The 27,136-nt window shown below is 40.3% G+C and overlaps 1 protein-coding gene across 1 annotated transcript; it reads right to left on the bottom strand.

The window, feature by feature from the left end:
* Window positions 1–1,299: 1,299 nt before the first annotated feature.
* PWP1 (PWP1 homolog, endonuclein) lies at window positions 1,300–26,778 on the bottom strand. The gene is made up of 15 exons (XM_045779757.2): window positions 26,592–26,778; window positions 23,614–23,672; window positions 23,299–23,483; window positions 21,165–21,250; window positions 20,970–21,066; window positions 19,382–19,492; window positions 18,432–18,562; window positions 17,787–17,848; window positions 11,738–11,834; window positions 11,046–11,107; window positions 9,544–9,655; window positions 7,823–7,913; window positions 7,614–7,735; window positions 6,497–6,602; window positions 1,300–5,763 (listed from the first exon to the last, which is right to left on the bottom strand). The coding sequence occupies exons 1-15, from the start codon at window positions 26,661–26,663 to the stop codon at window positions 5,654–5,656; spliced, it is 1,503 nt and encodes a 500-aa protein (XP_045635713.1). The 5' UTR covers window positions 26,664–26,778; the 3' UTR covers window positions 1,300–5,653.
* Window positions 26,779–27,136: the final 358 nt, after the last annotated feature.

The following is a 27,136-nucleotide window of genomic DNA, read 5'->3' on the forward strand; positions in this document are numbered from 1 at the left end:
TTTTAAATTCAATTTCTAGTTTTTGGCCAAATTCTCAATTTTTAAATTTCCTTGCCCATATTAAAGATAGTTATTACAAAATCCATTTCTGATAGCTCCTTTATTTGGATCTTATGTTCCCTTCTGTTGTCTGTATTTTTCAGTTTTCAATTCCATTTGGTTTCCTTATGTACCAGGTTATTTTTATGCCCTGATTTTTACATGTCAAAAATTGCAATAAAAGGGGCGCCTGGGTGGCTCAGTAGGTTAAGCATCTGCCTTCAGTCGGGTCGTGATCCCACAGTCCTGGGATGGAGCCCCACGTCAGGCTCCTTGCTCAGCGCTTCTCCCTCTATGCCTGCTGTCCCCCTGCTTGTGCTCTCTACCCCCTCTCTGTCAATAAATAAAATCTTTAAAAAGCTTTAAAAAATTATAAGAATGTGAGATCCAATATGACATCATCTTCTTCCAGAGAGGATTTGTGTTTTTGGTAGACAGCTAAGGGTATCAGCAATCCTGGATTACATTAGTGAATTATAATTCAGATGATTTAAAACTGGCCTTCAGTCTGTTTGTGGAAGGAAATTTCTGGTTAGTCATTATTTCTAGGCCACCTCAAAGCATTGGGGGGTTATTCAAGCACCACCTACTTGATCCTTCTCGATACCGGTTTTGTTTCCCACTAGCACTGCATGGTTTAAAAAAAAAAAAATATCAATGATCAGTTTCTTGGGCCTTTAGCCACCTTTCTGGAATCTACACATATTCTTAGGGAACAAATTGTCCCAAATGCCAGGTTCCTTTTTGGGTTTATGTTTTCTCCTGGTTATTGGTGCACAATTTCCTCAGTGACTTAATTCCTCAGTACTTCTGGGCTTTCTAGGACTAGCCCAGCATTTGTGGAACTAGATGTTGAGCTCTGTAATGGCTGCTGGGATGTACCTAGAATCCCTTTCATGAATACGCAGCTCTTTCCAGAGGTGCTGGCTACTGACTGCTCCCAGTGAATTTTTTTCTCTGGAAATGGCTCTCCGCTTATGGCAGCTGCCTTGCCTGGAAAGACTGCTTATTCCCAGCAGACTGCCTGAACCAAAAGATGAGGTGGGTGTACGTTTCAACCACAGTGCCTTAATTCCAGACTTCTGTGGAGGGTCATTTCAGCTTTAGAGCTAAAGATCTGAAAGGGACATCTGCTGAAACTTCATAATGGTTCACCTTTTCCTTCTGCCCAGTTCTGCTTCCCTGATTTCCTTACAGGTTTTCTTTGGGCGTACTTCCCAATTAATCTACTGCAGAATTCCAGGAAATCAAATTTACGAGTCTGTTTAATTTGCTTTTAATATAATCATGTATCATTTCTTTTTTGTTGTATTTAACTCCTTTTGGGGGAGAGAAATTACTGTTGGGATAAGTAGAACATTTGGGAGAAGTAATATACTTTGGCCATGACAGAAGCAATTAAGATACACTGTCTTTTGCCTCAGGGGGCAATCTTTACTTTGTGTTTCACATTTACTTTTTAAAAATTGAGATATAATTGACATATAACATATTGGTTTCAGTTATATGACATTAAGATTTTTGTATCTATTGTGAAATGCTCACAACATCTCTAGTTAATATCCATCCACATACATACTTACAAATTTTCTTGTGATGAGAACTTTTACAATTTACTCTTAGCAACTTTCAAATATACAATACAATATTATTAGTTATAGTCACCATGCTATATATTACATCCCCATGACTGATTTTATAACTGGAAGTTTGTACCTTTTGACCACCTTCACCCATTTCACCCATCTGTTCTCTGTATCTATGAGCTCAGATTAAAAAAAAAATTATACATATAAGCGAGATCATATGGTATGATCATTTCATTTAGCATAATTTATGCCCTCAAGGTCCATCCATGTTCTTACATATGGCAAGATTTCCTTCCTTTTTATGGCTGAATAACATTCCACAATATGTTTATGTGTGTATGTGTTTGTATACACACAATTTCTTTTTCATCCATTGGTGAACACTTAGGTTGTTTCCCTGTCAGGGCTGTTACAAAGCTGCAATGAACATGGCAGTGTAGATGTCTTTTTGAGTTTTTGTTTTCTTTGGATAAATACCTAGAAGTAAAATTTCTGGATCATATGGTAGCTCTAGTTGTAATTTTTTGAGGATCCTCTATCCTGTTTTCCACAGTGGCTGCACCAGTTTACCTTCTCCCCAACAGTGCGCAAGTGTTCCCTTTTCTCTACTTGTGTAACACTTGTTATTTCTTGTCTTTTTGATAGTAGCCATTCTAATGAGTATGAGATATTGTGTCATTGTGGTTTTGATTTGCATTTCCCTGATATTAGTGATGTTGGGCACCTTTTCACATACTTCTCGCCATCTGTATGTCATATTTAAAAAATGTCTATTCAAGTGCTCTCGTTTTTAATCAGATTTTTTTTTCTTTTTTTTTGGCTATTGAGTTGTAGGAGTTTCCTATATATTTTGGGTATTAACGCCTTATCAGAGGATTTGCAAATATTCTCATCCATCTGTAAGTTGCATTTTCATTTTGTTGGTTTCCTGCACTGTGCAGAAGCGTAATTTGGTGCTATCAACTTATTTTTTGTTGCTATTGCTTTTGCTTTTGTCAGATATAGAAAATCATTGTCAAGACCAATGTCAAGATTATCACCGATGTTCTAGGAGTTTTATGGCTTTAGGTCTTATGGTCAGGCCTTAATCTATTTTGAGTTGGTTTTTATATATGGTGTAAGATAGTGGTCCAGTTTCATTCTTTTCCATGTAGCCATCCAGTTTAACCAGCACTATTTATTGGAGAGACTGTCCTTTATCCATTGTATATTCTTGGTTCCTTTGTTATAGGTTGACCATGTATGCATGGGTTTATTTCTGGGCTATTCTGTTCCATTGATCTGTGTGTCTGTTTTTATGGCAATACCATATTACTTTGATTACTGTAGCTTTGTAACATAGCTTGAAATCAGAAAGCATGATGTCTCATCTTTGTTGTTTTTTTTCAAGACTGCTTTGGCTAGGGGAGCCTGGCTGGCTTAGTTGGTAGAGTGCGTGACTCTTGAATCCTGGGTTGTGGGTTTGAGTCCCATGTGGCATGTAGCAATTACTTGAAAATAAAATCTTAAGGGGAAAAAAAAAAAGATTGCTTTGGCTATTTGGGGTTCTTTGGTGGTTCCACACAAATTTTAGGGTTATTTCTGTGAAAAACGCAACTGGAATTTAGATAGGGATTACACTGAATCTGTAGATTACTTTGAGTAGTGTGGACATCCTAGCAATACTCTTCCATTCCAAGAGCATGGATCAGCTTTTATACCTATTTGACTTCAATTTTTTTCACCAGTGTCTTACAGTTTTCAGGGTACAGGTCTTTCCCCTTTGGTTAAATTCCTATTATTTTCTTTTTGATGCAAATGTAAATGGGATTATGAAATTTCTGATAGTTCATTGTTAGTATGTAGAAATACAACAGATTTCTGCATATTGATTTTTGTACCCTGGAACTTTACTGAATTTTATTATTTTTAACAGTTTTTTGGTGGAGTCTGACTTGGATGCTTTTTCCTTTTCCAAACCCTAATTGCTATGGGCGTCCAATACTAGGTTGAATAAAAGGAGGTGGGCATCTTTGTCTTGTTTCTGATCTTAGGAGGAAAAGCTTTCAATTTTTCACTGAGATGTTGGCTGTACACTTGTGATATATGGCCTTTATTATGTCGAGGTACATTCCTGCTAACCCAGTTTGTTCTTATAGTGGATGTTCAATTTTGTCAGATGTTTTTTCTGCATCTATTAAGGTGAGCTTATGATTTCTATCCTTTGTTAATGAAATGTATCATGATTGATTTCCAGGTATTGAGCCATCCTTGCATCCCTGGAATAAATCCCACTTGATTACGACATAGGATCCTTTGATTGTTGAATGTGGTATTTTGTAGAAGCTTTTTGCACCTATGTTCATCAGGATACTGGCCTATATTTTTTTGTGTGGTGTCCTTTTCTAGTTAATATCAGGATAATGCTGGCCTTATAAAACAAGTTTGAAGTATTCCCTCCTCTTCAATTTTTTGCAGAGTTTGAGAAGGATTGGTTAGGTATTATTCAGATGTTTGGTGGAATTAGTGAATCTGTCTGGTCCTTAACTTCTGTTTGTTGGGAGGTTTTTGATGACTGATTCAATCTCCTTACTAGTAATTGGTCCCTTCAGATTTTCTATTTCTTCATGATTCAGATTTGGTAGGTAGTATATTTTTAGGAATTTTTCATTTCCTCTAAGTTATCTGATTTGTTGTACTCTGTTCATAGTAGTCTCTTATGATCTATTTTGGTGGTCTATCAGTTGTAACAACAACTTTCTCATGTTTGATTTTGCATCCTTTTTCCTTAGTCTAGCTAAAGGTTTGTCGTCAATTTTCTTTAAAAAAAAAAAAAAATTCATTTTAGCTTCTATTTCATGTATTTCCACGCTGATCTTTATTTCCTTCTTTCCACTAACTTTGGGCTTTGTTCATGTTTTGTAGTTTCTTGAGGTGTAAAATTAGGTTGAGAGCTCTTGTTTCTTGATACAGGCATTGAATGCAGTGAACTTCTCTTAGGACTGCTCTAAGTTTTCGTATGTGGTGTTTCCACTGGTCTCAAGGTATTTTTTCTCTTATTTGACCCATTGGCTGTTCAGTAGCATGTTATTTAATCTCCATGTATTTGCAAATCTTCCAGTGTGCTTCATGTAATTTTCTAGTTTCATACCACTGTGGTCAGCAAAGATTAAGACTTTGTGGTATGTGTGATCTATCCTGGAGAATTTTCCATGTGTGCTTGAGAAAATGTGTGTTCTTTGCTTTCAGAAGGAATGTTCTGTATATGGCTGTTAAGGCCAATGTTTCCATATTGATTTTCTGTCTGGTCTATTGATGAAAGTGGGGTATTAAAGTCCACTACTGTTATTGTATTGCTATTTCTCCCTTTAGGTCTGTTAGCATTGGCTTTATATATTTAGCTGCTCCTATGATATTTATGAATGTTCTATCCTCTTGTTGGGCTGAAACCTTTATAATGTAATGCCTCTTTTTTCTTTGATAACAGTGAATACCATGCTGGGGGAAAAGAGACATGCCACTTTTTAGTTACTGAACTTTATGAGTAGCACTGAGAACACTTCTAAAATCATGAACATTAATTGGAAAACAAGTCAAGTCAGAAAAGAACAATTCCTGGGGCACCAGCCCCTGTTTGTTTATGGTTACTGTACAATGTTGGACAAATCACAGGCTTTCTAGGCTTGGGTTTACCCATCTTTTAAGATCAGAGGATTTTCTTTTTCTAAAATTCCATAAATTGCTACCTATTTTACAAACCTGTAGGTTACCTATGACACACGGCATATTTAAGGAATTATTTTTTAAAAACCTCTTTATTATCCTCTTCAAGAAATGCAGTAGGAGCCCTAAACACCACACATTTAAAAGGCAAGCACAAACACCAGCCCTGTTTGTGCTGCCACCATAGCTGCAGAGGAATGTCTGGCAGTAGGAAATGAAGTTTGTTTCAGTCACTATGTGGCTGTAGCCACACATGGATGCTTCTAGGCCAGTTTTTTAAAACTGAGTTAAGGTAATAAAAACCAGAAATTTTATGCTCTGCATTAAGATTCCATTGGTGTGTCTGAGCTCCTGCTCCCAAAAGGGCCACTAATGGACGAACTTCTTGTATTGCCAAGAACAAGCCTCTCTCGTCTTCCAAATGCTTCATTTACTAAAAAATAAAGTTAAGAAATTACCAGATCAGAAAATTAAGAACCTATAAGATATAGAAATGAACAGTATGGTTCTCTGCCCTAGTGTGGAAATTTTATGAAAATATATTTAACCCTTTATAAATGGGAAATGAAATGACCAACTAAGAAATCCAAATTAACATTCTGAATGAGGTTAATCGTGTTTTAAATTGGTCTACCATTTAACTTTGTGTTGTCCCGGTTTCATTTACTATTTCCCTTGATAAAGTGACTACTTTTTCTTTCATCTTTCTCTGTATCAGAACTAGCAGAAAACTTTTTTTGGATTTAGAACCGTTTTTCTACATGGAAGAGTCAGTAATCAGTGGAGCTATGGTCTTCCGTGTTTATAGGACAAACCAGACTACCTCAAGGTAATAAGCAAGCAGCCAGGTTCCCTTGAAGGGAGGGGAGTGGTCCCTCAAGGAAAGCTGGATTTTGTAGGAAGTAGCTGAGAAAAGGCGGGCAGTTCTTAGAGATCACGTTATATTTCCTTCCAGCTTTCCCATAAATTCATATTTTGTCATAAATATTTTTAAAATGGTCATTTAAATTGTGAAGACAAATTTGTGAACATGAACATCTCCACATTACATGTGATCTGGTCTATCTCCCCAAGCAGACTACATTACAGGATGAACACTAGCTCTACCTAATGTATTCAAACCACACATTTTTCTTGTTTAGAAAAAGGCAATTAAGATTTTTTACCTGATGAGACTGTGCTTATATCCCAGACCCGAAGCCCTTCCTTCTGACCTCCAAAGGCATAAATAAATGGCAAATCAGGGCAACAGGAAGAACAGAACAGAACTCCCTAGGAAGAAGAAAACAGATGGTCAGTGATTTCAGTCCTTCCAGAAAGCCACGATCTAAACCCCTGCTCCTATCTACACGAATTTGAACCAACTCACCAGTATCTCTTTTAAGCCTCTTGCAAAGTAGTTCAGAGACAAGGTGGCAGGAATATTACAAAACAAAGCCACATAAGTTCAGCACGATGGCCATTCTGTGAGGATGTGTGTACTCTTGACTGCTCAGGTCTCAAATCTGCTCAGTATTCCCACAAACTTTTATTTTCCTTTTTAAGCAATGATGCTACTACAGGTCACCATTAAGTCATTTTTTAAACTTCTAATTTTTTTTATGTTTATTACTAATATATATGCATTACAGAAAATATAAACATGAAAAAGTATAAAAATCACTAAGATAATCACTGTTTATGTTTTGGGATAAGATATTCTAAATTTAAACAAATGTAAGCAGGAGATAGTATTATATAATTGCATCTAACTTACTTTCCCCACATATATTTGTACAAGGAGATGTGCAGTGTTCTACCCCTACAATTATACTAACTCAGTGCCTGGCATATAGTAGGTGCTCAGTAAATATCTGCTAAATGAATTCTGGTTATTTCTAAAATTTTTTGCTACTACATAGTAATCCATGTCAGTGCAGTCAAAACTAGTCCTGCAGAGAGAGGTATGATAGATTAAACTGACCCTAATAGCTACAGTGTCCTACAGGTCCAAGCTTTCTGGGATGGCTCTCAATTCAGGGTTAAAGAACACTATGGCCATTCCACTTAAGTCCTAGAAAATCCTCTTTCCACCCTTCTTACCAAATAACTGTTCATCATGTCAGATAGGACAGTTTTAGAGGAATCAATGACTAAGTCACAAACCTCCCACCAAATTTGACTAAGCTCAAATGAACTTCCCAACAAATCCACATTCCTTAATGCACTGAGTCCTAGGGAAAGATGACAATACAGGTCAGAAACAAAAAAGCAGAAAAGAAAGATGTCCAGAGAAATTCTTACCATTTTCATGTCCCTAGAGTGAACCAGACTTGGTCTGTCTCCTAATATGTCCCAGATCTTCACATATTTGTCTGCTGATGCTGTCACAAGACATCCCTTGATTTGACTACTTAGATCAAGACCTAAAGGAAGAGAAGATTAGTTCAGACTCTGAAGTACAGATTTACTTCATCATAAGTTAATAGAAATGAAACACTACTTGTGCTCACCAGAGATTTCATCATTGTGCGCATTAAGTGTAAAAATTGGCTTATCTGAACGTGCATCCAAATTATATACAAAGCCGTCATCTGTACTGGCCTGGAAAGAGTAAAAGATGGGCAAGGTCATGCTACATGGCAATAAAATTTAGCAGTGGGTAAACAGTTTAAATTATAGTGAAAACCACCTATTTACCTGAGGCACTTATTAAAAAAGAACAGGGCAGATTTACTTAGGCATGGGCGGAGTTTGCTCCCGCACGGTCTGCTGCAGCTGGTGCGTGTACCGTGCCGTGGGACTGAGGAGGAAGCTCTGGTGGTGGTGTGGGTGAGGGCTGTGCAAGCAGAGGTCAGATCCAAGAAAACAGAGGCCTGGGCAGCACAGCCGCTTAAGGTACAGGCTGCGGAGGAGCTCACGGAAGCAGGGAGAGAGAGAGTATAACAAAGGAGGTCAGGGAAGCCAAGGAAACCGCGCTTTATGGAAAGGTTTAATCAGATAAGGCAGGCAGATTACGGAGGGTTGTTACACTTCCAAGAAAGGGGAGGAAAGAAGGAACCAAGAGACAGACCTAGTCAAGGATGGGAGAGAGACTTGGGCCTGTGTGCCGGCTTTGGGCAACAGGCACGACAGGAAACAGGGAGGAAAAAAGGGACAAGTGATACAGTCTTGACGGCTGGGCTGCGAAGGGAACAAAAGCAGAAGAGGACGGAGGTCTCATCCTGGGGAGCCTGGAAGGAAGGAGGTGAACCATTTTATCACTTCCCATTTTCCTAAATATTTGTGATCTTAGTACCAATGAAAACTTGTTAGCAAATAACCTCAGGAAATATGTGTGCTTGAGGGTCGAGAGCCAAAGTGCAACACAACATTCAAGTACAACTGGGACCTCACCGCTGATCACCATAAAACGAACCTGGCTTCAGGCCACACAGCTGGGAACAGTGCACCTCTGAACACAGAGATGAGATTAAGTGTGCTCAGAATCGTCGTTTCAGGAACCTTATTAAAACTGTCCACATATTTTAAGGAAGCTGTTTTCCCCTCATTAAGTACTACATATTTTACTTTAGAAAAGTTAGGAAACATATGGATGTATCACAATTTCTTTAATATTCTGGATGAAAGCTGTGATTTTATTTCTCCATGTATTGAAAGGTCTGTGGAATCTTTGGATGTTACACAGAACACTGTTATCCTACAAATATTAAGGATATTTAAACAAAGAACACTTTTTCCTATCTGGGAGACTGCTATATTAATTAAATAGGCTGGCATTCTCATCACGGTAGCTCCATTTAATTTAAATAAAAGAATATCTTCTTGGATGAAATTAACCATTAAAAAACAGATTAGCCATACTTAATATTTCAAAGAAACACATTAATAATACAACGAAAATCAGTATCTAAAATGTGGCAATTTGAAATGGCTGAAAATTAGCAAAATCATTTTCATGTTACATTTGTGGCTGATCCATTGTTGTTTTAAAAAAATTTTTTTAACCCTAAAATCTATTTCATGATGTTAATACAGAAAAAACAGGGCACTTGGATGATTCAGTTGGTAGAACATGTGACTCCTGATCTCAAAACAACAACAACAAAAACAACCCGAAAACACCCCCCTCCAACCACTCACCCACTAGAAAAAGCTTCTCAGAGATTCTATCATGGAATTAGAGTAAATCATTAGTAACCTAGATAAGCAAAACAGTAGCACGTAGTCTCACCAAAAAGTGACAAGGTGAAAAGTGATTCCAAGTCACTCTCTCAATCTGCCCGCTGAATCGCCACATTCGATGGCTTTCATCTGGACTTCGGCAGTCATACAAAGCCACTGACCTGGACACAGACAGGCCAAGTTAGGATTTTAGGAGTTCAATTCTTCTATGTGTTTCATGTTTATTTATAATGAAATGGTAACAAAACAACACTGTGGACTCAAGAGCCAATTATTTAAAGCCTGTTTTAAGGTTCTAAAATAGAGTTGACTTTCACTCACTGGTGGACTCTGGTTCTGTCACCTGAAGGCACTGGTGGCTCTGGGTATCAGAGCAGCCTTGACCATCTCCAGGCTGAGCCCTCCACTTACAAGATGAATCCTCTCTACTTCCAGAAGACCAGGACAACTTCGAATTTTCTGTTCCCAGCAGTGCTCAGTGCCAGATAATTCATGTCTTAGCCACATTTACTCTCTACAAGCACGTTACTTTGTTGGGGGAGCCAATGGATAGATTTTTTAATTCCCAACTAAAAAATATAAACCTATCACTCCTTAAAAGAGTAAGGAATCAAAGACTGCAGGTTAGTTTCTGCTTCTCCTAGTCTTTCTCCCACCTTCAGACCCGATCTGTAAAAAGATGCACATGCAGGACTGGAACCCCTGGGAAAGACTATAATGGGTCTAATTCTTCACCTCTCCCAAATCCACACCCCCTGTCAGGAATGTAGAAATTCATCCATAAAGGCAGTCTGTTTCCCGCCCTGTGTTATCGGTTTCAGGCCAGTAAGACAGAAGTGTTCTAGTTCTGAGCCTAGGTCTCAAGAGGCTTTGTTTGGTATCTCTGCTTAAGTTTTTTTTTTTTTTTTTTAAAGATTTTATTTATTTATTCAATAGAGATAGAGACAGCCAGCGAGAGAGGGAACACAAGCAGGGGGAGTGGGAGAGGAAGAAGCAGGCTCACAGCGGAAGAGCCTGATGTGGGGCCCGATCCCATAACGCCAGGATCACGCTCTGAGCCGAAGGCAGACGCTTAACCGCTGTGCCACCCAGGCGCCCCTCTCTGCTTAAGCTTCTGACCTCACCATGAGGACATGTGTGGGCTAGCCCACTGGTCCCATGAGGATGTCAAACAAGGAGCGCCAAATCTCCAAAGCCCCACCAAGCCAAGCCAAGATCAGCAGACCTAACAGGTGAACCTAGCCTAGATTAGCTTAATCTTGCAGTGGCATAAGAAATTACTGTTTTAAGTCTCTGAATTTTGGGACAGCCTGTTTCATAGCAATGGCTAACTCCTATGCCCTCTGAAAATCAAAGTAGTTGCTCGTGAGGAGCTACATTATTACGACAGAACCACATTCCCTTGCAGACTGAAAGGACCAAAGTTGAGAAGGACGAGTAAGTATTACTGGAAGTTCAAACACTCAGTATTATATCCTATCTGAGCATCAAGTGATACTAATGAATTAGAGGATAAAAACAGCAGCGATAATTCCTGCCGTGTTTTCTTACTTATCATAGGATCCAGAAATCAGAGTCTGTGCTTCAAATGGATGGAACTGCAGAGTCTGGACCTAATAGAAGAAAACATAAAGGAACAAATCTGTGTTTGTTTGGTTTTGTTAAAACTGCTTAGTACTTTATCAAGAAAATCAACTTGGCAGTGTTTCCGTAAATTTTTCCCTTTGAAATATAGTACTATTTAAAGAAACAAATGTACTACATAATCAAAAGGACAAAACATTTTCAAATAAAGTGGATACTTCAAAGACAATGCAGGATTTCTCAAGTTGTGTTTGGCAGAATACTTATGTCCCTCAAATGTTAAATATACTGAGAACAAAAAGGGAGCAATCAAACTCACTGGACAACTCTACATACTCTGAAGTCCCACAGTGTACACCAGCACACCTGATCCCGGAGTTCTGCAATAACAGATCTGCTAAATTCTTTAACCTCCTCTGGTGACCCCCACCCTTGTCTCTTTGTGGGTCTGTAATCATGCTGCAGAGTACTAACGTTTCCAGTCACTTCATCTGCCTCCACATTTGCATCTCTAAGATGGGCTCTGTGAAGGTCCAGGAAGACAGCATGTCAAAGCACTTTGTAATTCACAAAAAGCCATATATAAATGCTTGGGATTATTGTAGCCAACATCTGTCCCATATTTTTTAGAATCCCTTTTATCCACTCAATCACCATACCTTGTCTGTGTGTACAGCAAGGCTAGCTGCTGGTTTCCCTAAGGACATATCCCACAGAATTACAGTGTTGTCAGCTGATGCACTTGCCAGCACGTTTCTGAGAAAGGGAGGAGACAAATCAGGTAATTGTTTTTAAAGTCAAGAGCACCAAATATAAGAATTCCATTTTCAATAACAACAAAAGGAATAAATACTTTAACAAACGCATTTAAGGTTTACATATTGAAAACTACAAAAGATTATTGAAAGAAAGAGTATCTGAATGAATGGAAAGACATCCCGTGTTCATGGATTGGAAGACTTCATCTTTTAAAAAAGATTTACTTATTTATTGAAGTAATCTTTACACGCAGTGTGGGGCTCAGACTCCCGACCCTGAGACTGAGTTGTGTGCTCCACCGGCTGAGCCAGCCAGGTGCTCCGATTTAATGTTGTTAGGACAAAATACTGCCATCTAAGACTGAACTGTAGATTCAACCAATCCCTTTCAAAATCCCTGCAGACTTTTTTTGGTGGAGAATGGACAAGCTGGCTTTAAAATTCATATGGAGGGTTGCCTGGGTGGCTCAGTCAGTTGAGTATCCGACTTTTGGTTTTCGCTCAGGTTGTGACCTCGTGGGTCACGGGATCAAGACCTTCATTGGACTCTGCGCTTGGTGTGAAGCTGCTTGGGATTCATTCTCCTTTTCCCCCTGTCCCACCCATTCATGCGTGCTCTAAAATAAATAAATCTTAAAAAAAAATTCATATGGAAATGCAAGGGACTCAGAATAGCCAAAATAATCTTAGAAAAGAGAGCAAAGTTGAAAATTCAGTTTGGATTTCAAAATGGACTGAAAAGCCACAGTAATCCTAACAATGTGGTACTGGCTTAAGAACAGACACACCGGTTAACAGAAGAGAATGAAGAATAAATCCTCAAAATTTATGGTCATTTGTTTCTGACAAGGATGTTAAGATTATTCACAGTTCAACGAGGAAAACAACAGTATTTTCAACAAATGGTTCAGGGACAACTGGATATCCTCATGCAAAAGAATGAAGTTAGACCTCTATCTCATACTACCTCAAAATAGATCATGAACCTACTAATGTAACAGCTAAAACTATTAAACTCTCAGAAGAAAACAGGTATAAATCTTTGTGACCCTGGGTGAGGCAATGGTGTCTTAGGTAGGACATGAAAAGCCTAAGCAACAAGAGACATAAATGAACTGGACATCATCAACATGAAAAACTTTTGTATAGCCAATGAAATCATCAAGAAAGTGAAAAGACAGTCCACAGAATGGGAGAAAATGATTTGTAAGTAATATATATGATAAAGGACTTGATCCGAGAATATATAAAGAACTCTCAACCAAATAATAAAAAGACACCCCAATCTCTAAGAAGATGGGTAAAGAATATGAATGGACTTTTCTCTAAAGAAGATCTATAAACAGCCAGTGAGCATGTGAGAAGTTGTTCATTACAGAAATGAAAATGAGGGGGCGCCTGGGTGGCGCAGTCGTTAAAGCGTCTGCCTTCGGCTCAGGGCGTGATCCTGGCGATCTGGGATCGAGTCCCACATCAGGCTCTTCCGCTGTGAGCCTGCTTCTTCCTCTCCCACTCCCCCTGCTGTGTTCCCTCTCTCGCTGGCTGTCTGTCACATAAATAAATAAAATCTTTAAAAAAAAAAAAAAAAAAGAAATGAAAATGAAAACATAGGATGCACTTCATACTCACGGGCCAGCTATAATGAAAAAGACAGTAATAAGTGCTAGCAGAACAGACAAATTAGCTACCATGCTGGTGGGAATGGAAATGGTATAGACACCACCATATGGCCTAGCAATTACACTCTTAGGTGTATAATCCTAGAAAATGAAAACAGGTCTGTGCAAAAATCTGTTCATGAATGTTTACAGTATTATTCATAAGAGGCAAAAAACAAACACAAAACAAATGTCTTCATTGGTGGATACACAAAACGTGGTAAACCCATTCAAGCAATAAAAAGCAATAAAAAGGAACCATGTACTAATAAATGCTGTAATAGGATGGACATTGAGAACATTACACAAAAGTGACAGAATCCAGACACATAAGGCCATATATTTTATGATTCCATTTCTAGGAATGTCCAGATAGTCAAATCCAGAGAGACAGAAAGAAGATTAGTGGTTGCCAGGGGCTGGAAGGACAGGAGAAGAGGAGTGACTGCTTACAGTACGGACTTTCTGGATTGATGAAAATGTTATGGAATTAGTGGAGATACTTGTACAATTTTGGGAATATACCCCAAGTCGCTGAATTGTACACTTTAAAGATTGAATTTTATGATATGTGAATTTATATCTCAACTTTTTTTTAAATAAAAATGGGGCATTAAATGCTATTAATAGGAAAAAAACAATATGCCTACCTCTTAGGGATGAAGTGCTAATAACATCGTTCTACAAGAGAACACAGGCTTCAGAGCCCAGAAAACCTGAAATGATTCCTGGTGCTGCCATTTATTAGTTGTAAGTCTTAAAAGTCAGTCTCACTTCCTTGCCTGCCAATGAGAATCGCTACACCGAACTTCAAAGGGTTACTATTCAAGTACATGGCTGAATGACCAGAATATAGTAGGCCCCTGATAAATGTTAGCTGCCTGCCTTTTCTCCTTGTAAAAATACAGATATTCCTGAAACTGAAAGCTTATTCTTCAATATCTGGCTTGAAATGGCTCAACACAGAATTAAGTTATTAGTGATAGTAATATTTGTCCAGAAAACCAAAATGCTGTTAAAATAAAATGTTGATGGGTTCATTTTTGGAATTATTTCCTCAAGAAATACTTCCATTATACAAACTGCTTTCAGTTTTGTAACTCACATTTCAATGACACAGGTAGGGTCTCTTAAGAGGATCATGTATATTCTTTTTTTCTAATCACTGAATTTCAAACTTCTATTATTAAGTCCCATATACAAGTCATTAACATGTCACAGATTTAATGTTACTTAAATTCCCAATATTTTATTTATATTCAATGCCTGCCAACAGCAAAAGTTAAAATTTCATGGTACCTTTTTCATCTTAGTACTTCTCTGAACATCCGAGATTCCTTCCATATTAAAATTCTTATTGTATGAGCCTTAAAAATAAATTATCCCCCAAACTTCTGAATGCTCTACTCCCAAGAAGAGCACTACAGTAAGAGTATGAATGAGCACAGAACATGCATTTTATTCCTGGGAGCATTTTACTAGAATAGAAACCAAGGTCCCCAACTAGGAACAACATCAACATGGGTTTTTTGTTTTGTTTTGATTTTGTTTTTTGTTTTACTAAATAGTAAAACAAAACTCTCTCTTTGAGAGAGAGACAGCATGAGAGAGACAGAGCACAAGCTAGGGGGAGGGGGAGATGAAGGGGGAGAAGCAGACTCCCTGCAGAGCAGGGAACCTGATGCGGGACTTGATCCCAGGACCCTGGGATCATAACCTGAGCTGAAAGCAGACGCTTACCCAATTGAGCCACCCAGGCATCCCTCAACATGTTAGTCTTCACCATGATCCCAAACTCTGCACCAGCGTATGTATGGAAAGTATTTAAAAGCAGTCTGTACCTTTTCAGTAAAGAAAGGGGAAAGAACCAAGGTCTGTAATAAGATGGAGAAAGTAGAAGAGTTAAGACACAAAGACACACGTGGTCCCACAGTCAAGAAGACGTGAGTGCAGACGGGGTGGGACAGGGGTACTAGTGCGGGCAGTGTTACAGGCAGCTAGGGACCTGTGGCTGGGGAAAGGCACTGCTGAATCAGCCGGAACCGATGCGAGGTTGTTCCATCAGAACAAACTCAGTTACTCAAACTAACAGCTGTTCTATAATAAGAATTTAGTACATGTAATCACCGTGACAGTTCAGATTTGTAAACGACTGGGTTCCTAAAAGCACAGCACACTCATATTCGGTCTCTTATTTGTCCGCCCATTAGTTAGAACGGGCCCAATTCAGATAAAACCTGAGGAAGCTTTCAAAAACAACACAACAGATTCCTGGGCTCTTGCTCCAGATGTGACTCAGTCTTGAAGGGATTAGAGCCCAGGAACTTGCATTTTATTTTTTTAAAAGATTTTTTTTAAGTAATGTCTACACCTGACGTGGGGCTTGAACTCACAACCCTGAGATCAAGAGTCGCATACTCTACTGAATGAGCCAGCCAGGTGCCCCTCACCAAATGGTTCTAACTCTGAAGAGGTTTGAACACAAACAGGAAGATGGGATCTCCCTAGGCAGGCCAGCACTCTGGGATCCTCCCGAGCATGCTCACAGTTACAAAGTAGCCCGTGTCGCAGCGATGTTAAGAAAATGCGCCTTGGGCAATCCAGTTTGCTCTTACCCCTCAGGTAAGCTCAACCTAATGCTTACCTTCCTTGCCTCAGAAGCCCCTCAAACAAACTGTGCTATTAGGAAGATGGCCTTCTGGGGTAATCGTTGTTTAAGGATCAGTATAAAGAATATGTATGTGGAGGACACATGGGAAAGAATGAAGCGGAACTCTTACCTTATATGCGTACAAAAATTAACTCAAAATGGACCGAACACCTAAACGTAGGAGCTAAGACTATAAAACTCTTAAGGGAAGAGCCTCATGACAAGGATTTGGCAATGGTTTCTTGGATATAACACTAAATGCACAGGCAGCAAAAGTAAAAATAGACTGACTACATCAAAATCAAAAACTTTTGTGCATCAAAGGACACTATCAAAAGAGTGGAAGGTGAGCCACCAAATGGGAAAATATTTGCAAATTGCGTATCTGATGAGAGATTATATCTGGAACATATAAAGAACTACAACTCAATGAAAAACCAAAAAACTCGATTAAAAAATGGGCAAAGGACTTAAACAGACATATCTCCAAAGAGCTACACAAATGGGCCAAAAGGCATCTAAAAAGTGCTCCTTAAAATGGTAAACACAGACCTGCCCTATGAGCCGGCAATTTCACTTTTGAGGATATACTCAAAAGAACTGAAAGCTGGGACTTAAGACCGATATTGGTACACCCGTGTTAGTCACATCAGTGTGCGTAAAGCAGCATTACTCACAACAGCCAGGAGGTGAAAGCAGCCTCAGTGTTCGTCGACAGATGGATAAACAAAATGTGGGCTATCCGAACAATGAAATGTTATTCAGCCTTAAAGAGGAAGGCAGTCTTGCCACATGCTACAACATGGATGACCTCGTGCCAAGTGAAATAAGCCAGTCACAAAAGGGCAGATACTATACAATTCTACCCATATGAGGTAACCGGAAGAGTCAATTCACAGAGACACAAAGTAGGTTACTAGGGCCTGGGGGTGCTAAGAATGGAGAGTTATTAATAGATACATAGTTTCACTTCTGGAAAATGACAAAAGTTCTGGAGTTGGTGGTGATGGTTGCATAACAATGTCTACTGAACTATACACTTGAAAATAAAGTGGTATGGGGCGCCTGGGTGGCTCAGTCGTTGGGCATCTGCCTTCGGCTCAGGGTGTGATCCCGGTGTTATGGGATCGAGCCCCACATCAGGCTCTTCCACTGGGAGCCTGCTTCTTCCTCTCCCACTCCCCCTGCTTGTGTTCCCTCTCTCTCTGGCTCTCTGTCAAATAAATAAATAAAATCTTTAAAAAAATAAAAAATAAAGTGGTAAATATTATGTATATTTTACAATTAAATCACTTAAAAAATTTTTTGGATGAGATTTTATGCAAACTAAATGAAGTGAGAGAAATGTCTTCCACGAAAAGACATACAATTCGGCACGACTGGCACATTTCCCCCCGGTAGTAGTGGGAGGGCACTTGGTCACGAAATACGTAACGAGCCCCTACAGAGCAGAGAGCTGGCAGGCGATGTGGGGGGATAGAGACAGCAAAGCTCCTGCCTTCAAGTGGCATATACTGCAGGACAGGGAAATGAGACACGGCCACAGAGACCCCCAACACACAACGCAGAGACAGGTGTAGGCATGAGTAAGATGACAGTGGTTACAGTCTCTAACAACCCTCCGAATGTGATTTCTTTTTACCTGATCAGCTTATTCCAGGAAAGGTCCAGGACAGCATCGGTATGCCCCTCTGCTGAGGAACTCTGTAATAATTGTTTCATTACTTTTTGTATTAAAGTGACCCCTGTAACTCATGTTAATTTGAAAGATTCTTTAAATCTTAAGATTACTGTTTGATCTTAACTTGCTTGAAGACCTAAAGAAATACCTTGTCTTCCTGTTACTTTAGGGATCCATGATAAATACTCTTTACAGAAGAGAAACTAGAGTAGTTCTTAATCTAGGTGGTACAGTTCTATAAATACCAACCCCCACCCCAAAGTGAAGTCTTAAAAACTACAGGAATACGTCGATATTTAGAATTCAACATACTAAACAGAATTTTTTCAAAAATGCGAAGAATATTAGTATGAATAGCTACTATATCAAAAAAGATCATAACCTGAGAGTAAATGGTTTGTCTAAGGACGAATAATGTAGCAATGGAAGTTTTGTGCAATCAGAGATCAATTTTTCCTTGGATGGGCCTTTTGAAACTAGAAGCTGCAGTAACTTCATAACTATCTGTCCTGTTCCACCAAAGTGTCTGACTGAAGAAATGTTCTCCTTCCTCCACCCCACCAGTAAACTTCTCTGTCATTAGAGTTTAAGTAATTATAAGTTTACCTTCTTTCCTTTCTTTTTCTTCTTTTTTGATAGCTTACTTCCAAGTGTGAAGACTGGTTCTAAAGAGTCCACTATATCAAGGTCCCACACTTCAATGACAGGGGTCATATTTCCCACAGCAATATAATTTCCTATAGGAGGAAATGAGGTATTTGATTTAAAAAATTTCTAATGAAAAATATTGCACTGTAGATTGAGTAATGTCTTCGAGCACTTTCTCTCAAACTTTGATATGCATGCGTTATCACCTGAATATTGTTAAAATGCATATTCTGTTTCAGGTCTTGAGCGCGCCCTACATGTGCCTTTCTGACCAGTTCCCAGGTGATGCCAATACTGTGCTGCCGATCCTTGGACCAGAATTTGAATAACAAGGGCTCAGTCTTTTGGCCCCAGGGTCCCTGCTTAGGTCCTGAGAACAAAAACCATCTTCCATCTTCACAGATGGATGAGGACTGAATCAGATCATGAAGTGTGAATACGCTTGGCAAATGAGACGCCAGGTATGAGTATTACCAGATTTTACCTTTATTAAGGAGTAGGGTGGGGCAACTAGTAGTGTGTAGCTGTGGCTAAAAAGACTTAACACAAGAACCTACTTCTCTTTTCATTTTGGTTTTACTTGATGATTTCTAAGGAAGGTCATGCCACTACACTCTTCGGACACATCGTGCTACTTTACACTGGGTTTTTATGAGAACTTCGCGGTTTTGCAGCCCCTAATGCTGTCAGCCTGTTCTGCCCACAGCACAGCAGCTACCTCTTTATCTGAAGTCTGGAGACACACACTCAAAACCACTAAGTGACTGTGTTTTAAGACTATGTAACTTCATAAAATAACAATTAAAAAAATAAATTCTGAAAGCATTCATACAGAATACATAACTTACGTGGCTAGGAATAACATACAGGACTAGGAACCACTGAGCCATCTTAGCTTTTCTAATTACCTGTAGAATCATCTGGGCTAGGATCAAAATTCAGCCATTCCACGCTTAGAGGGTATGCAGACAGCAGTATATCATGATGCACATAAAAGGAATCTTCTTCCTGATTATAAACTGAAAATATTGGGACAAGACTTTGAGTCAGAATAAGAAATCACATCCCACTGAAAAGGACAGACTCTCCCTGTTAAGCCTATAGGAGCCCATGTGCTGAAAGCGAGACACATTTGATGGCATCAAAAGGAACCTCCAAAGTCATTACTGCTTGGCCAAAATTCTGCAGGTCTCATACATTCCTGTCACCTGGTGTGCTCCAATGAACAGGAACAGTGACAGAGAACTGACATTTGCCTAACACCCCATCTGCATGTGCACTGGTTAGAATGGTCCGATCTTCTGGTCCACCCACTACAGAAAACAAATGTTCATAACGGCTCCATAGGGAGTACTTCATCATTACCTTTTAAAGGTCTATCTGGCTATAAGAATAAACAAACAAAAAATAGCACTGGAGAGAAATAATTCACATTTAGACATCTAAATGCTTGTCAAAAACTACTTCTTAAATATGTAAAGACCCACAATGTAAATAAAGCTGTTGTGAACACTCTTCTGGAATATGATAACTAAAACAACTGGCTCTTTATCATTCAGAGTTATAATGTTAAGGAGCAAAAATACTGTTAACATCAATGACTAAGAAGTCTTTCAAAAATTAGGTAAGGAAACACTGGTAAAACAGAGCCCAAATTTTAAAGACAGACGACTAGTAGACTGTTGAGGAAGGACAGACATGTCTGAGGATGTGCACAGGAGAAGGGACAAGAAAAACAAAAGGGAAAATCTAGAGGCAGAATACTGTAGACATCTTGAAGGTCTTTTTTTTTTTTTAGAAAAGTTATTCAATTAATGTTTGTTGACCTAATAAATATCAACATTAAATATATCTGATTTCAAAATCCAAATGAAAAATTCAAATCCATGCCTACTTCAGATTCAAAGCATGGTTGTGTGCAAATATTCCTTGAACTGGGAAAGGAGACCAGAGGAACGGAAGCCCTTGCATTGAGTTTTTGTGAAGAAATAAAGGGGAAATATGTGAAATGATTCTGTGGAAAAAAGCAGAATAAAAACCTGTCTATTGAGTACAATCTCCACCACATAATGAAGAAGTACCCAGAAAAGAGACTGGCGTAAAAAACCAAAGCAACAAATTACCTCAGGGTAATAGAACTGTAATTGTTTCCTGTATTTTTATATGGCTTTACTTCTAGGTTTTCTCCATGGGGAGAGGGGGGAGTGAAAAACTGGCAAAAATGTTCAAATAAAAGACTAACACACCCACCGCCCCCCCCCCCCCTTAGCACCTTCCAGGAGATCTACTTCCATAAATAAAAGTCAGGTATGAGCGACATATCAGACCATACGGGCCCAGGGACAATGACCAGCATATCTATAGACTGTGTACAATTAACAATGTAACTTAAATGAGATCCAGCAGGATCTGGTGCCTGAAAATTCACAACACTAACTATTATAGTGATTATTTTCATCTTAGAGAACCCTTCCGTAAGGGCTGTCCCCCACTTACCATGCACCTCTAAATTGCACTGGTCTTGTTCAGCTCTGCCACAAACTATAAGATTGTCACTGGGCTTGATCAAGAAATCTTCACGTTCATATTGCTCCTAAGTGGAGAGAATAAGTCATTAATTAGAAGCAGGTATTTGGTAAGGTTTTCCAAACACTTAAGAAGCATAATTAGAAAAGCCACGCAAATATTTACCGTATCTTTCAGAGTAACATAAGGATCTTGATCATTACTTCCATAGACTGTAAGACCCAAGAGAGATTCACCAAGAGTTTCAGTATCTGCAAGAATTCATAAATTGAAATGAAAAGTCATTTCGACAAAAGCATTTTCCTAAGGTAGCCCATCTTAGCTCCAACCATCTATTTCATAATTAACTAGATCATCCACAGTCAGGAAAGGAACTACTGAGTAATACACAGGGAATTTAAAAGCCACTTATAGGGGCGTGGGTGGATCTCAGGGTCTGTAGCAGGCTCCATGCTCAGCAGGGAGTCTGCTTAAGACTCTCTCCCTCTCTCTCTCCGCCCCTCCCCCAACACACGCACACGCACACACGCTCTCAAATAAATCTTAAAAAAAAATTTATATTTGACCTTGGAACACATACCTGATAGTCTTGGTATTCACAATGTTCTAATAAAATTAAACTATGAAGCTCTTAGAAAATATTAGCACTCTGCTCAGATTCTCTAACTTGCTCCCTGTAGTCGTTATTAAAAGCATAGTTATAGGGAACCTGGATGGCTCAGTCAGTTAAGTGTTTGACTCTTGATTTCAGCTCAGGTTGTGATCTCAGGCTTATGAGATCAAGCCCTGAGTTGGGTTCCGTGCTGGGCATGGAGTCTGCTTAAGATTCTCTCTCCCTCTGCACCCCCCCAAATATATAGTTATTATTAAAAAGTCATTATTAAGAAGAGGTAAAATTATCCTGAAACACTGGAATCAATACAGAATAGGGGTTGCCTGGTCATATCAAATTTAAAAAATGATGGGTTTCACAAAGTTAAATGGGTTTATTACAAAATTTCTCAGAACTGCTGATATACTAATCTGCTGTATGACTCTGAAAGAGGTGCTATTATGCCTTTTTCATTTAACTTATTTCAAATTGGAATTCTCTTAGGGCTTATCTGCAAGGGTGACCTAGAGTAAACCCCAAATGACGTAAAACTCAGGAAAAGAAACATACTCTGTTAGGGAAAGCTACTTTAAGGAGGCAGGACTAATCCGTCTTAAACATCTGACAGGCAACAGAGATGGGAATTTCAACTGGATAAGAAAGACAGTCAATAATCCACACAGTGTGGGGATTATTAAGAAGCAATTTCTTTTTCTTTCTTTTTTTTAAGATTTTATTTATTTGAGAGAGAGTAAAAGAGCACAAGCAGGGGGAGAGGCAAAGGGAAAGAGACAAGCAGACTCCCTGCTGAGCTGGAAGCCCGACACAGGGCATGATCCCAGGACCCTGGGATCATGACCTGAGCTGAAGTCAGATGCTTAACCGACTTAGCCACCCAGGCGCCCCAAGAAGCTGTTTCTGAATGCCATTTCTCCAGGCTGGGTTAGTTCTTCCTTTCTCTGTATTCCCATGGCATCTGCCCTAGCAGGATGGTAGCAAGTTTAGGGGCACCCAACTCAGAGTCCAATGGAAAAAACCATTCTCTGCATCTAATGAAGTGTACAGGAAGAGTAAAGGCTTTGCAGCAAGAGAATGTTCAACCCTCAGCTCCACTGTGCACCAGCTGTGTGGCCCTGGTAAAGTCACTTCATCTTTGTAAGCCTCAGTTTTCTTTGTAAAATGGGGTAATAACTCCTCTCTCATTATTGCAAAGAGACACAAGTTACAGATTAAAAAAAATTTTTTTTCATTCGGGTATAGCTGAGACAATACTAGTTTCAGGTATACAACACAGTGACTTTCCAGCACTCACACATCATGCCACACTCACAAGTGGAGCAACCAGCCGTCACCATACAGCGCTTATCACAGCATCTTTGACTGCATTCCCGGTGCTGTAGCTTTCATCCCCATGACTTACTCATTCCCTAACTGGAAGTGTGTATCTCCCACAGCCCTTCACCCATTTTGCCCATCCCCCAACCTGAGTTAACAGATCATACCCACTACTTGCAATAAAATATGTAATACTATGCTTTTTTAGATCTATGCTTATTTTCTAAACTAGTTTAGGAAACATGCTACCTGCCCCAGTCTTGAGCCAGATTATTTAACTGGCGTAAAGGACAACAGAAGCTCAGAAACAATAGAAGCATGATCTAATACACTGAGCTTGTGATTAAAAACCAGAAGCGAGTGAATTCTAACCTGGGTCACCTTCCTCATCGTATTTATCTAAGTTGTACTCAGCCAGCTCATCATCATCCAGCGTCCTGTCGTCCTCTGGGTCACCATCTTCCAGGGGCTCCCGTGGTCGTGCCTGGGTACGTGCACTCTGCATGCCATCTTCTGAAGGATCGCCTGTCTCCTCTTCATCACTGCCCCCTTCTTCTCTACGCCAAGGAACAAAAAAGATAAATCACCCAAATGGTACCATTTGATAATAAGACCACCTTGTCATCTCTGTTTAAAATTTACATTTCATCTGCACTTGACTTTAGACATCAACAATCCTAAACTTACTGTAATTTTTCCTTGGCTTCAGCAATGAGACGTTTTACTTCTTCTTTACTAAGTTCTACCTATAAGACAGCAAACATTTCATTACCATACAGTTAAGGAAATCATTATAAATCTCTGAATTAAAAAGAAGTTTGCAAACTAATATAAAATATAACTCCAAAAGACATCAAGAATCAAACTTCAATCCAGACTCCCTAAATTTACCGTAAATGGAATTTTCACAGGTCTTTATAATTAAATCCATTTCCTACCTGAAACTGTTAAAAAAAAAAAAAAAAAGCTGCTCAGTCTACTTCATCCCAGACTTTTCAAAAATGACTAACTTGTATAAACTGGCTTCTGTGACAGTCCATCTCATTTTCTTTCAATTATTCTGATTTCTTTTCAGCTACTTCTCATTTTCCCTATGGGTATTCCTAAACAGACCACCCCTGCCGTGGTCCCCTGCTCTTTTCCCGGTTCTCACTGCCAGGTATTCACTATGAGTCACATGCTGTCACTTCCTTACAAAGCTCATTCATTCTGAAGACTAAAACTATCACCTCTGAACTGATTACCCCTAACTCATCCTTCTCTAGCCCCAAACTCCAGTTTCATCTTTCTTTCTTCCATTTTGTTTTTTTTTTTTTCAGACTCCCTGCTGAGCCTGGAGCCTGATGCCACAGGACTCGATCTCACAACCCTGAGATCATGACTTGAGCTGAAATCAAGACTTGAGCCGAAATCAAGTCTGGTGCTTAACCAACTGAGCCTCCCAGGTGCCCCTCCCACTTTCATCTTTCTAGCTGCCTTTAAGACTCTCCACTTGGGAGATCCTGTTCAAAAGATCATTGGAATCATTCTCTTTACTTCAAAACTGGCATTTCTTCACCTAATCAATCTTCAAAACCTTTTAAAACATCCCATCACTGCTAAACTGTAAGCCCCTGAAGACAGAAGTCAACTTGTCATTGTGGGTTTACACACATAATTCAGTGCTTAGCCCATGGTAGGGATGGATGCTTGATGATAGACGATGAATCAATCACTCAGTTTGCACTAAACCACCTCTAGTAATATGGAAATCCTCTTGAGGGATGACCTTCATTGTTCCAGAAATTAAGGGCTTTTAAGTTTAATTAAAAGATATTTCTTTTTTTAAAGATACTTATTTTTCTAATTACCCTCATTGATCTCAGTTTTTCTGGGATTTTGTAGAATACACTTAATCTCTTCTTCCTATTTTGATTTTGTGGAATAAATTCAAACTCTTCAAGCAGTGGTTACCAAACTTGTCTGCAATTAAAATCATGTGGGGGGAATCTTCTCACACTCCAGACCAATTAAATCACAGTATGTGGGGCATAGGCACTGTATTTTTTTTTAAAGTAAGCTGTATGCCCGAGGGGGGCAGAGGGAGTGTGGCACTCAAAGTCATGACCCTGAGTTCAAGATCCAGGCTCCACCAAACAGGCTGGTGAGGCGCCCCAGGCATCAGTATTTTTTGAAGCTTCCCAAATGGTTCCAGTGTGTAGATACGTTTGGAACTCATATAGCCTTTAAAAGCTTACATGTCCCTTTTTTAATAACAACTACTACCTCCTTCAATAATTTTTTTTTTTAAAGATTTTACTTATTTGACAGAGGCAGCGAGAGAGGGAACACAAGCAGGGGGAGTGGAGAGGGAGAAGCAGGCTCCCAGCAGAGCAGGGAGCCCGATGTGGGGCTCCATCCCAGGACCCTGGGATCATGACCTGAGCTGAAGGCAGATGCTTAACGGCTGAGCCACCCAGGCGCCCCACCTCCTTCAATAATTTCTGATGAGATAATTTCCTGGCCCTGTTCTCTCTATATATGTATGCAATGAGTACCTCCTGGAGCCAAAACCAGGAGAAAATGGTGAATTAAACAAGCAGTCTGTGCCCTGGTGGAATTTAAACCTTCAGGGGCTCTTCCAATTCCTCATTCCTGTTAACTTCACCTCCCAGCCACTTACATCCCTATCACTTTTCTCATCTCTGTCATCACTGGCCCAATTACATTCAATCCAATGCCACCCCCTTCCTTTCATTCACAGCATTTACTCCCACTGACATATGTGCACATGTCAACCCCATAAAGGCAGGGAATTTTTCTGTTTTGTTTACGCCTATCCCTGGACCCTGAAAGATGCCCCAAACACAGAAAGCACTTAGTAAATATCAGCTGAACAACTTAAATAATCTTCACCTCTACTATAAGCCCATTCTCTAACTTCTGCAGGTTTTACTTTTTTTTTTTTTTACTATTTTATTTATTTATTTGACAGAAAGGCAGTGAGAGAGGGAACACAAACAGGGGAGGGGCAGAGGGAGAGGGAGAAGCAGGCCTCCCACTGAGCAGGGAGCCCAATGCGGGGCTGGATCCCAGGACCCTGGGATCATGACCTGAGCCGAAGGCAGACGCTTAACGACTGAGCCACCCAGATGCCCCAGGTTTTTCCTTCTTAATGTGTCCTGTTTACCTCTCATCCCCCACTGCCACACATCTCACTTGGATTTACTACAAGAAATTCCTAATTCAACTCCCAACCTCACGACATCAGTCTGCATACCAGTTTTTCTACACCACAGCTCCCATCCAGCTCCGAACGCCGAGCACAGGAGTGGAAAGTGATTTCACACACGTGCTCCCTCTACATGAAGCTTCGCTGCTGTCAATACGGCTCTGGGAGATTTCCCACTCCCAGCAGCACCCCGCCCCCTTCCCGCCCGCCGGGCCCACGTGCGCCCGAATTCGGGGGTGGGGCTGGACTTGGGAGAGGGGACCGTGAGGGGGCGCGGCCCCCGACTCGGAGCCTCAGCGCCCCTCACCACAATTAGGCCAAAGCCGGCCTCACCCCGGCGAGTCTCAACAGCCGTGTTAGGGCCGCCTGTAGCGCGTCCAGCTTCTCCAGGCGGGCCCGGACGGGGACGCCGCGAGGAGGCCGCTCCCCCTACCTCCGGGCGACCAGGCCTCACCTTGTCTGGTGTCTCTTTGGCCACGCCGCAGCGGACCCAGGCCACGCACGTCACCTGCCGACTGCGGTTCATGGTCCTCTCACCTCAGGGACGCCTCACGCCCTAGCGGCAGTGGGATTACCTTGCCGCCGCCAGGCTCCCTGACCAGCCCCGAGCCGCTGCCTGCACACAGCGCACGCGCAGGCGCTCATTTCAGCGCATCCGCTTCTGACGTCATTTCAGGGCGCCGAATGGGAAAGGGGTGGGGAAAGGGCTGGAAGCGGAAGCGGCAGGGCTAGGAATCCGCCTGGGTTGGACCACGTTGTGGGGGGTGATGTGAACGGGCTTTTCAATACTGGCTCTTCTGTGACAGTCTCTGCAGACTTCACGGCGGCAATAAATAAAACTGGAACTGTGGGGTTCAGAGACCTTTATTTTGCCTACAGTTCCATAGACTTTTCGCTGACAAATGGTAGGGGTTTGTGGTTTTCTGCTTTGAAAGCTTTCTCGGAAATAGATTTGTCATTTCAAGGAGATACTTCCACCATTACATTGCACTATATTCT

This window comes from Ursus americanus, chromosome 17, assembly GCF_024610735.1.
Source record: "Ursus americanus isolate L20-20 chromosome 17, mUrsAme1.1.p, whole genome shotgun sequence".
Lineage (NCBI taxonomy): Eukaryota > Metazoa > Chordata > Mammalia > Carnivora > Ursidae > Ursus > Ursus americanus.

Excerpts from the sequence above, each read along its gene's own strand:
- PWP1 (XM_045779757.2), bottom strand. The coding sequence starts at position 26,663 with ATGAACCGCAGTCGGCAGGTGACGTGCGTGGCCTGGGTCCGCTGCGGC. Across the intron at positions 21,251-23,298 it reads CGATGAGGAAGGTGACCCAG|ATACTGAAACTCTTGGTGAA; the intron begins GTTAGAATTCAC and ends GAATTCTTGCAG. Across the intron at positions 18,563-19,381 it reads TAGCCCAGATGATTCTACAG|GAAATTATATTGCTGTGGGA; the intron begins GTAATTAGAAAA and ends TTCCTCCTATAG.